The sequence below is a fragment of the Daucus carota genome, chromosome 2, assembly GCF_001625215.2.
Source record: "Daucus carota subsp. sativus chromosome 2, DH1 v3.0, whole genome shotgun sequence".
NCBI classification, from domain to species: Eukaryota; Viridiplantae; Streptophyta; class Magnoliopsida; order Apiales; family Apiaceae; genus Daucus; species Daucus carota.
In genome coordinates, this window is record NC_030382.2 from 47,097,363 (window position 1) to 47,112,253 (window position 14,891).

The window sequence follows — 14,891 nt, forward strand, 5'->3', positions numbered from 1 at the left end:
TTCCATATATAAACAACTTCTTGAACTAAAGTTCAAATAGATTTCTCACCCTTTCTTCTCTCTTTCTTTCCCTTTCTAGCTATACCACTGTATCTTCTAGCCTGCCTTTTCTTCATCCATGGCCAGAAACACCGCTTTCTCACGCCGCAGATGGTCCTCTGAAAGTGTCCAAGAGCTGGGTGAACTTTTGCCTAGTGAGTCTCATGATGTTCATGTTCTTGCTGTTGATGATAGTCTCATTGATAGGAAGGTTATTGAACGCTTGCTCAAAATCACATCCTGTAAAGGTACACACAATCTTTTTATATTTCGGGTCTGCGTACATTTTACCCGTCTTGCAGTTGAGTTGTGACGGAGGTGTTTGAAATATTTTGATAAATAGTGAACAACTTCTGAATAGTTTGATGTGAAAATTTTACAGTTACAGCCGTTGATAGTGGGAGAAGAGCTCTACAATTTTTGGGTTTGGATGAAGAGAAGGCCTCAGTTGGTGTTAATGTAAGTTTGATAGATTGTTTTTTTTTATACTTTTTAGTGGAATAATTTTTTGTATGCGTCTTTAATTGAATGTTTTGGGCTTGGCTTTTAGGGTCTGAAGGTGGATATGATAATCACAGACTACTGTATGCCTGGAATGACCGGTTATGAGTTGCTTAAAAAGATCAAGGTATATTTGAGATTGATTGTTTATACTATAAATTAAACTAAATTAAAAAGTAATGCAATGAAAATCTGTATGTGCTTAGTTTGCTTATAGCCCTTCTTGTTCTGCAGGGATCCTCGACTTTTAGAGAGGTGCCTGTTGTTATCATGTCATCGGAAAATGTCTTGGCAAGGATTGATAGGTAATATTCTGACTATTGTTCCAGAGCTATTATAATCGTAATAGAAAAGAAGTGTTACAGATTTCAAACAGAGAATTCATATTATAAATTAGATACTTATGGAGACGAGTGAATACAAGTAGCCTTTCACTGCAATTCTAAACATTGTGGTGCCATGAGTCATCAGCTAGTGTAAATCTTAAAGATCTAGACGATTGTTAGTAATACATTTTAAAGTGTTTTAACTTATAAGTTACAAATATAAGGTTAAGTTTAATACAGAGTACTCTGTGCCCTGGCATTTGATTTCTGCATGTGATTAACGCAAAGAGACTGAAGATAGCGTTAAGAAATATTCAAGGAAGCAAGTGTGTGATCAAATTAAAAGTATAATGGGACAAGTAAATTATGTTAAGGTATGTGAAATAAATTGTGTTTATGATCATAGACTAAAGCAAATTTCATATGCAGGTGTTTAGAGGAAGGTGCAGAGGATTTTATAGTAAAACCAGTAAAATTGTCGGATGTTAAGAGGTTGAAGGACTACATGTTTGGAGAAGATAAAGTTGTAACCCAAGACAGGCCAAACAATAAGAGAAAATTGCAAGATATGTCATGTTTTGATCCCTCTTTGTCACCACCACCACTGTCCATCTCATCCGCATCACCTGAATCCCCCTTGTTGATCCCTTCTCTTGATTCATTGTCGACGTCGTCACCTAAATCGCTAACATCAGTCCCCTCTCTTGATCCATCATCGACATCGTCACCTGAATCACTCTCACCACAGCTGTCAGCACCGTCATCGCCACAGTCTTCCCCACAATTTCCAGAGCCATCATCACCTCTGCCTTCGCCTCAGCTGTCAGCACCATCGTTGCCTCTGTCTTCACCGTCACCGTTAAATACATAGACAAGGCGGCTTAAGATGTCCAACTATGAATTAGATTAAGAATTTTGTAACTATTAACTTTTAAAGAATCACACTATATGCAGGTTCATTCCTTGTTTTCTCTGAAGCAGTTTGTTGTATTAACTTGTCTTTACAACAATTACCGGGTTAACTCTTATACATATCAAATCAAAGTTAAAGTTTTATTACAGTTGAATGTTACTGCAGTTATAGTTGACTCACATGAGAACACCTGATGTTTTACAGAAGTTAGCCATCTGAAAAATGAAATCACCAGGAAAAAGTTAGGTTTGAATTATTCCACTTACTTTAAGCTGGCCAGTAAGGTCACCACGATATTGACAATAATTATTAGAATGTGATGTTGAACAACTCTAATTGAGTAATTGAGATTTGAATTGATTTGATTCGGATTTGGGTTGATATTAATGTCTGATCTTGTCGGGTTGAAATGAATAATAGGAGTACTATCAGAATTATTGTTAGGACTTGAAAGAGGGAGTATATATGTTTATCAGTACGTTCCTTTTGGTCAGTGGTTGAATAATTCGCAGTCAAATTTACGAGGACTTTGAACAGTGAGGATCGAGAAAGGCAACGAAGTACTCCCTCCATCCAATTTAAGGGGCGGTTTGGCGCTGAAAAGAAATGACTTATTATTTAAAGTAAAGAAGTGGATTAAAAATGATAAGTGAACTTGACTTATAAGTTATTAAAAGTGTTTGGATAACTTTTGTTTATAAGTCAATTGAGAGTGTGGTAATTTAAATTTATAAATTTTAAAAATTATTAAAATAAATAAAAAGTTTATTAATAAATAAAATTTGTTACATATTAAAATTTTTAAAACTTCATAATAATATGCAAATACTGAAAAAGCTCAAAAAAAGCTAGCAATCCTTACTTCCAGCTTCTGACTTAAAAAACCCAAAAAAGCACCTCGGCTTATTTTTGCCAAACACTCGGTAAAAAGTAGAAGTTGCTTAAAGTGGTAAAAGAAGCCCAGAATCACTTCCAAGAAACTTAGCCAAACACCCACTAAGTGTCTAGTTTGACTTTTAAATGGTCAAATTAATTAAATTATATTTATATAAATATTTACTAATAGTTATTAATATTTATTATTTGTAAATATAAGGCATTAATTTAGAAGATATATATATATTCTTATATTTTTTAAATAAATGACATGTGATTTATTTAAAGAAAATAAATAAATTCAAATAGTTGTACAGCATATACTTACTTGATCATCAATCTGACTCTGCTGGCCTGACAGAGTGGGTTCACCCGCCTCAATTCATTCATCATGTACTGGATAACGAGTGTTCTTAATGGATTGTTTACGTTTGCTTCAAAAAAATATATAGAAATTTATTAAAATTTTTATATTTTCAAAATTGTTCAAAAATACGGTTTTAAAATCGGAAATAAATTACAACGACCTATTTTTCTGAAAGAAACAGTTATATAATTAAAATTATAAATAAAATTACACCAATTTTTCTTAAAAATAATTACTACAACTTCTATATATTTTTAAACAAACCCAATTTATGGCCTGAAACAAAGTCTAAACATTTGTACGTTCCGCACAGCTATCCACGTTTGAACTTGTAGTCAACAGAGACAGCAACTACAATAACATGATGATTCATGAGATAAAGTTGTCCAGTCAATTACTCCAATCGAACATGGTCAATGGACCTTATGGAAGTGATTGCAGTCTGCTGTTTACAGATACCATTACTCCTACTGTGTCTGTATTGCATTCACCGATGAGTATCTACTACAGCTGCACCACTCCTAAATAAACAGATTTATTACTAGCATTCTATACGTTGTCTCAACCTTTTATTACTAGCATTGTATACTTTGTCTCAACCTTTTATAAAGTGCAGAATCAGCCCCGGGCTGCTTCAGCCACCAATGCTACGCTACGACACATGTACACACGTAGCATGCCTGCGTAAGCATCTTTGGTCCCTCTTTACAACAAAGATAAGCTAGGGCTCATTATTTATGAATTGAATGACAATTTCATTCTAGCTACTTATTTGTCGAGCACACTCCCAGTGACTTGTGACTGTCAGGATACAAGGAGGCTCGGCAAGAAAATATGAATAATTAGATAGCTTCTACAAACCAAAATTGAGTACCATTGTTGAATCCTTGATGCCTAGAATACTGTCAGAGAAGTCCCCGACATAAAAAAATTGCGGAATTTGTGTCAGCTTCAGGCAGGCAGTGTGTGACAGAACATATGCTCCTGAGTAAAAATTAGATGGCAGCAGGAATGAAATTTGCATCCCTTTTATTTCTTCATGTTTTAGTGTTTTCTCCAAGTTTATAAGCCTCAAGGAAGAACAGCTTTAACTCCCTTCCTATCTGCTCCACACGCCTGCCACAGACAAGTGAATTTTTACGGATTCTAAGTCGCTGGATTGCACAAACAAAAATGACAAACATGACTGCTGGGCAAGGGGAGGAGACTAGAAGTTTAAAACAATAGAATATAGCCCCCGACTCACAGAAAGCATGCTCGGAAAAGTCCAGACGTTATTTGTCAAAAATATGTGAAAAGGAGAGATTGGTTGGCAATTAGGCATATTAATATATAATGACTCATACATGAAGCATACAAATATGTACACCAGATTCGTATTTATACCCAAGTCATTTACAGAAAACACTAACACAGTTATTATCTGGTTGATATAGAATCAATTTCAGTCTAATGTTTATTACCACCACAATCAATACTTTATACAATTAATATTTCGTGAAGACTGGTGGTGGCATCTCCCCTAATTCACTTTTTTAAAACAACCTCAAAGAAGTATGGAAAATATAATTGTTCATCACCCAAGAGCAAAACAGACCACAAAAGAACTGCAGCAAACACTTTTTATTCATAACACTTAAATAAATTTGCATGAGATTTTTCTTTTCATCTTTAGGGGAAGGAGTGGTACATTCAATTAACACATAGTTGCCGAACTTTTATTTATATTACTGCATGCACTTATCAGTAGAATGAAGAAATACAATTTACCTCAACTCCATATCCTTTCACATACACATTAGTGTACAGTTCGGATGGATCTGGCATTGGACTTTCCTGCAACGCCAACAAGCAGGATACATGATTAATTAATAACTGGTTGTTCACTCAATGAACTGCTAAAATTGTCAACCGACGGTTAATCATGACTTTAAGTATCGATATTTGACATGATCACACCTTGGCTTTCGCAATGGCGTCATCCACCTCTTTTCTTTTTTCCTTCTCAATATCCTGGAGAAGAGAGATAAAAAAAACCATAAGACTTTTCCTTAAAATAAAGACCGAAACGAACCTCAATTATGATAGAATGGAAAATATTTAAAAGCCAAAATGAACATGCAAATACAAAGCTGTAGATTTAAACTTCACATCCAATTTTTACCTTCAGCTCTTTTTCAGTGGCTATATCATGAGCTAATAATAGCTTTCTTACTCTTTCGATTGGATCACGCTCCTGCAGGTAAGTATATTAAAAAACAACGCATCAGATATTAAGATTTGACAAGTAAACTTTCAAAATCTTCCAAATAAACCATGTCTTCTCATCCCTGACCCAATAAATATGAAAGATCACATGATTGCATGTTAATAGCGCAGTGCTTCAGATTTTCAATTTCTCAGAACAAAAGGACTGACAAAGAAACATTTTTGTCTAAATAATAGCATCATAAAGTGTAAGTATCAACCAGAACTAGGACAACACCAAGTATCTCAGTAAACACTATCACATCAGAGACAGAGTATTGATAGTATATCAACCTGTCTGACACCGGAAACTTCATCACGTGTTCGATATGTGCTCCCGGGATCAGACATTGAGTGGCCATGGTATCTATAGGTGTCCATCTCAAGAATCTGGCACAAGGGAAAAGGAAAAATAATCAATAAGTTATGCTATCTGGAAATTCTTTAAACATTACATGACTCTTGCTTTACCCCTAGATGTTATGGTTGCAATAATACTATCCATCAAAATGATGTTGATACATGCATAAAGTTATAGGCTCAACGACTCAGGCTGTGATTATCATATGGTACTTGCCATCCTCAATGGAATCCTCACATTCTTTGTTTTTCTTACACTAATGCATTTGCACGAGTGTAATATGGCTCTTCCAAAATCCATTTTGCAGATGAGACCAAAAAAAATTCTAGACACTTGTTAGTGTATACAGTTTCTGTGTGTACATCACAGGCCACCTACAGTACATGTGATTAGATATGATACATCTAACTACAAAAACCAAAATTCATAACACTAATTTAGAAGCACAAACAACCTATATATAAATCAGGTAATTGAGCTTAATTAGATGAGATGTTATAAGGTTGTTGAAATGCTTGAATATATCACCCAAGACAAAAGAAAAATCGCGAGAGGCAGAGGCTAGACTGTATAAAAGTGTATTCAGGCCATTCTAGTACAATTGCAACAATGAATAGTCTCTTTACAGTCTCTGTAATTATTATGAGCTTCTTATACCAATTATACTGTCCAGTGTTAGCTATTATATGAATTTCATTAATAACTGAAGAACAGCAAATCATTATATTATGAGCCCGGAAAAATACTTCAATTTGGGTAAATATAGAACAAACCACTGAAGGGGGTGTGCTATTTTCGAACCAAAGACCACATTTTTGCAATTATAGAGATACCACACTTACTTTTACATCACGATTGGCCTTGCTCTTAGAGAGGAAAAACTTGAAAAAGAGGTGATGTAGTACTGCATTTACTTACAAGTGGTCCATTCTTCAGTGCATGTTCCTTAGCATACATACAAGCTTGTTTCACAGCTAAGGCATCCATACCATCAACCTGCTTGATGATGAGAACTTAAAGTAATTACTAATAAACAGGACATGATAAATTTTCTTCTTCTAACAAGTAAAAGGCAGCGATGCCAAGATTGCTCTATGCATGCGATTCTTTTGTACAGTTTATGCTGTAGGACATGTTACAAACAGAACAACTAGAAACAACTTTACAAGGCTTCTTCTAACAAACATGTATCTCAACAAAACTCAATGATCAAAATACAACTTTTAAACTTGGATTACCAATACCCTACATACACTTTGGGGATATTTGGTTCATGGTTAATAAGCTTAGTTAACGGGAATCGGAACCCTAATCTCATGTGTTAGTAGGATTACTGGATTAGGAATTTAGTTGCTTAAAATGGAAACCTCATTGCCATTAGATGGGTAAATCGCTCCCAAACTACGCCATGGAATTTCATATCATTCTCATTTTCATTCCCATTAACCCCTTTCCCTATACCCTTCGTTCCCATTCCGGATTCTCATTCCCATGAATGATCCAAATGCCCCCTGTATGAATCAATTTCACCCTAACTAGTGCTCAACTTTTAGCAACTTTAAAAAATTATACACTGTCAATCATAAAGCACGAAACAGTTACCAACAATGTCATAAATCTTCTGAAAATTGCAAAAACAAAACTGAATCAATTCAGTTAACAGATTCCTCAGAACTACAACTAACCAAACAGCACCTTTAAACCAGGAACATAGTCCCCTCTCTTATAATAAGATGGGCTCTTAGCCGCCCTCCATTCCGCTGTCCCCATACCATCTGCAAAAACAACCACCACCAATCATAATACAATTTCTCACAACAATTAACCATCAAAACAATTTTTCTGAAAAGCCTAAGTCATTGATTAAACACATACAGTGGTTATTCTCGCAAATGAAAATGGCTGGCAAATCCCAAAGAGCAGCCATATTAAGTGCTTCAAATAACTGTCCCTGATTGGCAGCCCCATCCCCATACAAAGCAAAACTCACATGATCCTCCTTATTATACTTCTGAGCAAAAGCCAATCCAACTCCCAACGGCACCTGAGCTCCCACAATTCCATGCCCACCATAAAACCCATTATTCGGTTTATAAAAATGCATCGATCCACCTAAATTAGTTAGTATTTTAATTTCCGCAATTCAGCAATACGTGTGCACGAGTATTTAAATTTTAATTAACAAACTAAAATTCAGAAAAATAAACACAAAATGCACCTTTTCCATTAGAACACCCATCTTTCCGTCCCATCAACTCGGCAAACGTCCCCAACAACGTCCCACCGCGACAATAATAAATACAATGATCCCGATACGCCGTGATAATACAATCCTTTCTCGTGATCCCCGCTTCCATCCCGATCGCCACCGCTTCCTGGCCGTCATAAAGGTGACAGAAGCCGCGTATCAGCTTCGCTTTGTAGAGCGAGTCGGCTGCGATTTCCATCCGCCGCATCGTAGCCATGTCGGTGAAAAACGTCATCAATTCTTTAGCCGATGTCTCGACAGAGCGAGACGGCGGCTCGCAGTTATGGCCAGTGAACGGGATGCTTGTTTCGACCGTGATGGGTGTAGTGTCGGATGAGAACGCGTGGCGGAGAGAGAGGGCTGAGGCGGCCGGGGGCGGTGGCGTTAGGGGCTTTAGGAGGTGAGGGCTACGACGGAGTAGAGCCATGGGGATTGATCCGATGTGATATGAAATTTCCTGTTTTGTGGGAATAATGCGCGTATGTATAAAATGCAGTGTAGTGGTAGAATTTTAAGTGAGGAGTAGTTAAGCCTAAATTACTGAACTTGTTAAACGCTTGGTGTTTAACTTTTAAATCGTCCCAAATGGTTTACATACGCTGAATATCGTCTCTTATTAACAAAAAAAAATCATATCCTATCCTATATTATAATACCTGAGTCTACCCAGGTATGCAGTTAACCAATCAGAAAAGAGGAATTATTTTAGGACCAATTAGAAGTCATTCCTAAATTTTAGACCAATCATATTGATTCTCCAACTTTCCTTCTACCACTATATGCAGTTAACCAATCAGAAAATAGGAATTATTTTAGGACCAATCAGAAGTCATTCCTAAATTTTAGACCAATCATATTCATTCTTCAACTTTCTTTCAACCACCTTATGCAGTTAACCAATCAGAAAAAAGAATTATTTTAGCAGTAATATTATTCATCATCCAACTTTTCTTCTATTAAATTTTATCCAAAATATTAACCACATACAAGTTAATCATGAGTTAATCAATACAATTTTTTTATTATACAATATAATTAATCAGCTCCTTTTCATTATCTGATTATAACTAAACTAATTAGACTCCTTTTCATTATCTAATTAAAAATAATCTAATTAGATAATAATAGAATTTGAGATTTGCTTTAAGTAATTTAATTCAATTCAATTCAATTTATGAAAAAATAAATTATTTAGGATGTTAACCAATAAAAAAAAGAGGAATTAATTTAGTAACAATATATCATTCCTTATTTTAGCCCAATGATATTCATTCGTTAACTTTAGATAATTTTAGAACAAATCAGAGTCCATCTTTAATTTTTTTTATATGAATAATCAACAATTATATGTTTAGATCAATTTGATAAATCTTTTTTAAAATTATACGAGTCTCCACACCCTACAGATTAGAACGAGCTTTTTATTTACTTGATGGCAAAGAAAAACAGTTTCCTTCTGTTGCGGTGGATAAAATATTAACATGTTACATGACGTGCATAGTCTTTCGAGTATTATATGATATATAAAATTAGATATTTACTATTTTAGAAAATTAAATTCACACTTAGCTAATATAAACATCGTTTTTATAATTATAAATATATAATTATAATGTGATTGGTTAACTGCATACCTGGGTAGACTCAGGTATTATAATATAGGATAAATACAAGTTAGCATCCAGAATGACCAGTTTTCATAAACCTCACAGTAATTTTATAATTTACTAAGACAAATTTTTTATTAAATCCATAAAATTTATTGACATAAGTGAATTTTTACAAGATATACACTTTTACGGCATACTCGATTGAATTTAATAATTTTTATTATTTCATAAATAAGTTAAGTGCATACAAATTATCAGAAATATGGCTATAATGACAATTATGCAAATTAAATGAATATGCGTATAAATCAATTAAATTATATAATATAATAATAACGACTAATATTAGGCATGTATCTACCCGATCCGATCGACCTTAACCCAACATTACTTTATTCAATAGAGGAAATTAAAAAACATTATGACCTTGAAATTACTCGCCCGCTCGCGTCCCCATTCACTAACTGGCTCCCCAGTTCTCATATATATATATTATAAAAAATTTATACATAAATATTACAATATTGTTAAAATTAAAATAATTTTATACAAGTCCACCCATAAATTTTCATATGACTAAACAATATTTCTAATTTGTTGCGGTGGTTAAAATATTAACATGTATTACGTGACATACATGGTTTTTTGAGTATTATATAATATAAAATTAAATATAATATATTTCTAATTTGTTGCGGTGGTTAAAATAATTTTATACGAGTCCACCCATAAATTTTTATATGACTAAACAATATTTCTAATTTATTGCGGTGGTTAAAATATTAACATGTATTACGTGACATACATGGTCTTTTGAGTATTATATGATATAAAATTAAATATTTCGTATTTTATAAAATTAAATTCATACTCATCTAATATAGTGAAAATGCCCTAAATAATTAATATTTATGTAATGCATGCCCAAAATAACAAACGTCGAGTTTGATGCCTTTTTGATGCCTCTTTTAACCAATCAGTGACGCATTCAAAGGATGCGTGTATATGAATCAAGTGATTTAACCGCTACGGGGTACTTCTGATCCAAATAAAGACAACCCCTGCATATTTCTTCATATCCAAAATAGCTTTGGACTCCGTGATGCTGTATGTATGATCATATATGTGTTTTCAAAAGGGAACAAAAAAAAATGACACGCATTCTGACTATGCGTGTTTGTTGATCACGCATACTATATATGCACTCAGTATTCGCATTCAGAGAATGCGACTCTTTGTGGTTATTTTGGTCCATTTTAGTGTGGGTGATCATTATGGACAATATGCGCAGAAAATGAGTTATATTGGATATTCACCCTCTAATATAAACATCGTTTTTATAAGTGTAAATTTATAATTATAATGAGAAAAATAATATAAAATAAACACAAGTTAACATACAGAACGACCAATATAGAAATCTCATAATGACTTTACAATTTACTAGGACAAAATTTTCATTATGTTCGTGATTAAAATAGATATAAAAATAAAATATATTTATCATTTTAAATTCATAAAATCTTATTTACATGAGTGATTTTGTTACAAATTTATACTTTTAAGGCATGCTCCATTGAATTTAATAATTTATATTACTTCGTAAATAAGTTAAGTGCATACAAATTTTCTAAACTATGGCAACGAAGACTAATCATGCGGATATAAATGAATTTTTGCGTACAAATTAATTAAATTATATATTATAATAATAATGACTGATATCAGGGGATGCATCCACCCGACTGACCTTAATCTGACATTACTTTATTTAATACGGAAAATTGAAAAAATTTATGGCCCTGAAATTACTCGCCCCGCTCCCTTCCCTGTTTACTAACTGCCTCCCCAATCCTCATATATATTATAAAAAAAAATTCATACATAAATATTACATAATTGTTGAGGATAATATAATTTTATATGTACATTTTTTATTCTCTTATTAGTTTTCAATATCTCATATTATAAAAACAAATTAGTTTAGATCAACATCGGTGCAAATTCAGGATTCAGTATGAAATTGAGATAATTCACATTTTGGATCCGAAACCGGGAGCGGGATTGCATTCGCATTCCATGATTTCTAAACGATAGTCGATCCTTATATAATATTTGATTGAAAAGAAAATATGATTATTTCATTTCATATAATATGAGGGTGTTGAGTAGAGTATTTAAGGAATAATATTATTTTTTTTAAAAATTTATACCTATATTATGTAATAAAATTATATAAATGATAAAACAATATGTACTTGAATTTGTAAGTATACAAACTTATTTTTATTTTATAAAAATAACCATTCGGTGCGTAGCACGGGTAAAATGCTAGTTATCTATCTCAAATCTTGTCTCGATTTCTTTTTAAATTAAATTCTTCATTTTTTAAAAAATGATATGGTATATAAATAAATGAATAATTTATGTGTTAACTAGAATTTGAACAAATATTTAGATATAAATTTTGGGTATCTAACATTTTTCTTACAGGAATCATCTCATATATGTGCGATCGTTTTAGTTTGATTTTATTTTAACAATAACCCCCGCAAGTTTATGACATGTTGACTGAAATAAAATTATTCTACACATATTTACATTTTGATATTATTAGTGATAAAACAACTCAACAATCATCGATTTTCACTAATATGCGGCTTGGAAATATGCATTTCAAATTAAATGATAAATTGCAAATGACTAAATTTGAGTTGTCATTTCAAATTTTCAGATTGTACTAAAATTTGAATATCATCGGAATGAAATCCAAATTCAAATTCTCCAACAGCTTATTTGATCAAATCCAGAGTTTCAAATGAAATTCAAATTCCTAAACAGCCAGAGGATTATAAATTTAATTTACGTGAAAACCAAACATTGTAAATTGAAATCGTTAAAAGTTGAAGCATTTTCTGTGCAATCTTTGGGCATGATCGAATATCCATTACACTGTTTATTAAATTATGACAATAATATTAGAAATAAATTCCTACGGGAGTACGGGGGAGTAACGGGACTATAGGAAAAAATCCTAATCTTTGAAAACACAAAAATGTTCACAATCAGCCTGAATCGGAGAACATTCGTGACTTCGAGAACAACACCAGCATGGTGTTACTGACCCGTCGCATGTGGTTTTATAACAGTACGCTGTACCTCCATCTTTTATCTCTCCTCCGCTGCGTATCGGACTTAATTTATCTCTGGCTTCACCTGGTATAACAAAAAAAACAGTAGCACAATTGCGCACAAAAATCAATTGAAATTTTACGACCAGGAGAAAATATTTCAATGCATGTTTGAGTTTCAACTGCTGATATGCATGCAAAGACAAATATACGTGTATATACACTTACACATGTTGGGTGTAAATATGCAAAGAAGGTGAAATAGAACGAGTGAAATAACTTGATGTTTAGCCATGTCGAAAAAATGGTCGAAAGAGATGAAGGGTGGACGAGTATCCATCATGTAATTATTTATATACGAATGAGGATGTGCATGATCGGTCCTTAAATAATAATCAATGGATTTGATATTTATAATCAATAGATATTTCATAAAGACAATAATAATCAATAGATTTGATTTGATATTTATAATTAATAGATATTTCATAAAGACAATAATAATCAATGGATTTGATATTTATAATCAATAGATATTTCATAAAGATCAGAACTGCGTGCCTAAACCTAATAAAAATAAAGCTGCATGCCTAATAGAAATCCTTTTAAATTATCCATCCCTTGTCACCCGCGATCCAGCTCATTTAATATTATTATTTCAGAATTTATGACCCATATCTGTACTAAATTATAACAATAAAATATTAATATAATCTGTAATATAATATAATATTCTCATTTTTAACTACCCTTCCCCTATCATTAGTTAAAGTTTCAGGATCGTATTTGTTAAAATCATTAAATATGATATCAAGAATTTAATACAAATATTATTTAAGATTCAATTCTAATTGATAACACATAAAATTTAACTCTTATAGCAATACATTTAAAATATATCAAATTAAATTTGTTAGTTTGATTAAATTTATTGATATGTATAAAACATTAAGCATAAAAGTTAATAATAAAATAATAAAAAAATACAGATTCATTTTAAGATGGTCATATATATATATATATATATATATATATATATATATATATATATGTATATATATATATATATTATAAACTAACATTTAAAAAACCAAATTATATAGTATTTTCAATTCTTTAAATTATAATTTATAAGTTTATTATCCAAAGAAACAAAAATAAGTTGATTTTAACTGCGAAGGATAAAATCCATCCTAGTAAGTTCGTCATTTAGACAAACTATTTGCGAGTAAAAAAGTTTAATATTATTTTTATAATTTCTTAAAGTAATATTAATTATTAAGAACTGGTTTTTTATAATTATTTTATTGTAATTACTATATATATTAATTTAAAAACTAAATTTGATAGAATATTAATTTAAATTATAATATATAATTTTATCATATCAATTACTATATTAACATGAATTAATTATCAATGGTAGTTTTTTAATGTATAAAATCAATTCAATAATGAAAGGTCATGCGTCTAAAAAACAGTCACGTCGAACAAATATAAAACAGAAACAATTATTAATTAATCAACAATTTATGGAATCACGCGATTGATTGAAGATGGGATATTTACAAGTACAATCTTCTCCACATCCGATTACACTTAATCGTGTTTGAGTTATCGACTATAATTGTAATCGTATAACAGTTTTTATCACCAAATCAAAAATCATACTCTTACAAATAAAAAAGTGAAAAACCAAAACTCTCAAGAAAGAAAAAAACATCCAACTCTCACTAAGGAGAGACTACACCAACTAAAATAATAACTAAAGATAAATAAATCTTAAATCTGAAACGGAACCACAGAAAGAAACAACAAAAATCGGACCGAAAGTCCTCCCGTTTGAAATAGAGAAAAAAAGACAACGAAATTTCCGATTATTTTAAATTTAAAAATTCTCCGAGAATAGATCGCAAGCAGAACCAAAAAAATAGGAGAAATCGGAGTAAATGCATTTGTTAGATACTCCCTTCGTTTTGAAATATAAGTCGCTTAACTTTTTGGCAGACATTTCTAAATCTTTTGACCGCTTAGTTAAAATTGTTATTTTTAAAATATTCATTTTTTAATTTAAAACAGTAATTAAATATTTTTATTCAAAAAAAAAAAAATCAAAAATAATGATCTTAACTATGCGGTCAAAAAATTTCAAAATATGTGCCAAAAAGTTAAACGACTTATACTTCAAAAGCGAAGGAGCAAATTTTTAGCTCAATGTGGATAACAAGGTGTATACGATTAATAATAGTTTGATTCCCAATATTTAACGCAA

At 31.8% G+C, this 14,891-nt stretch overlaps 2 protein-coding genes across 2 annotated transcripts; one reads left to right on the forward strand and one right to left on the reverse strand.

Annotated features, from left to right (window-relative positions):
- On the forward strand, positions 1 to 1,927 carry LOC108206509 (two-component response regulator ARR3). The gene is made up of 5 exons (XM_017376830.2): positions 1 to 287; positions 422 to 498; positions 590 to 667; positions 775 to 845; positions 1,296 to 1,927. The coding sequence occupies exons 1-5, from the start codon at positions 119 to 121 to the stop codon at positions 1,735 to 1,737; spliced, it is 837 nt and encodes a 278-aa protein (XP_017232319.1). The 5' UTR covers positions 1 to 118; the 3' UTR covers positions 1,738 to 1,927.
- Positions 1,928 to 3,578: 1,651 nt separating this feature from the next.
- Positions 3,579 to 8,423, reverse strand: LOC108206569 (pyruvate dehydrogenase E1 component subunit alpha, mitochondrial). Its single transcript, XM_017376909.2, has 9 exons — positions 7,849 to 8,423; positions 7,506 to 7,742; positions 7,326 to 7,405; positions 6,549 to 6,626; positions 5,564 to 5,659; positions 5,187 to 5,258; positions 4,982 to 5,035; positions 4,793 to 4,858; positions 3,579 to 4,138 (listed from the first exon to the last, which is right to left on the reverse strand). Exons 1-9 carry the CDS (start codon positions 8,303 to 8,305, stop codon positions 4,094 to 4,096), a joined length of 1,185 nt encoding a protein of 394 aa, XP_017232398.1. The 5' UTR covers positions 8,306 to 8,423; the 3' UTR covers positions 3,579 to 4,093.
- Positions 8,424 to 14,891: the final 6,468 nt, after the last annotated feature.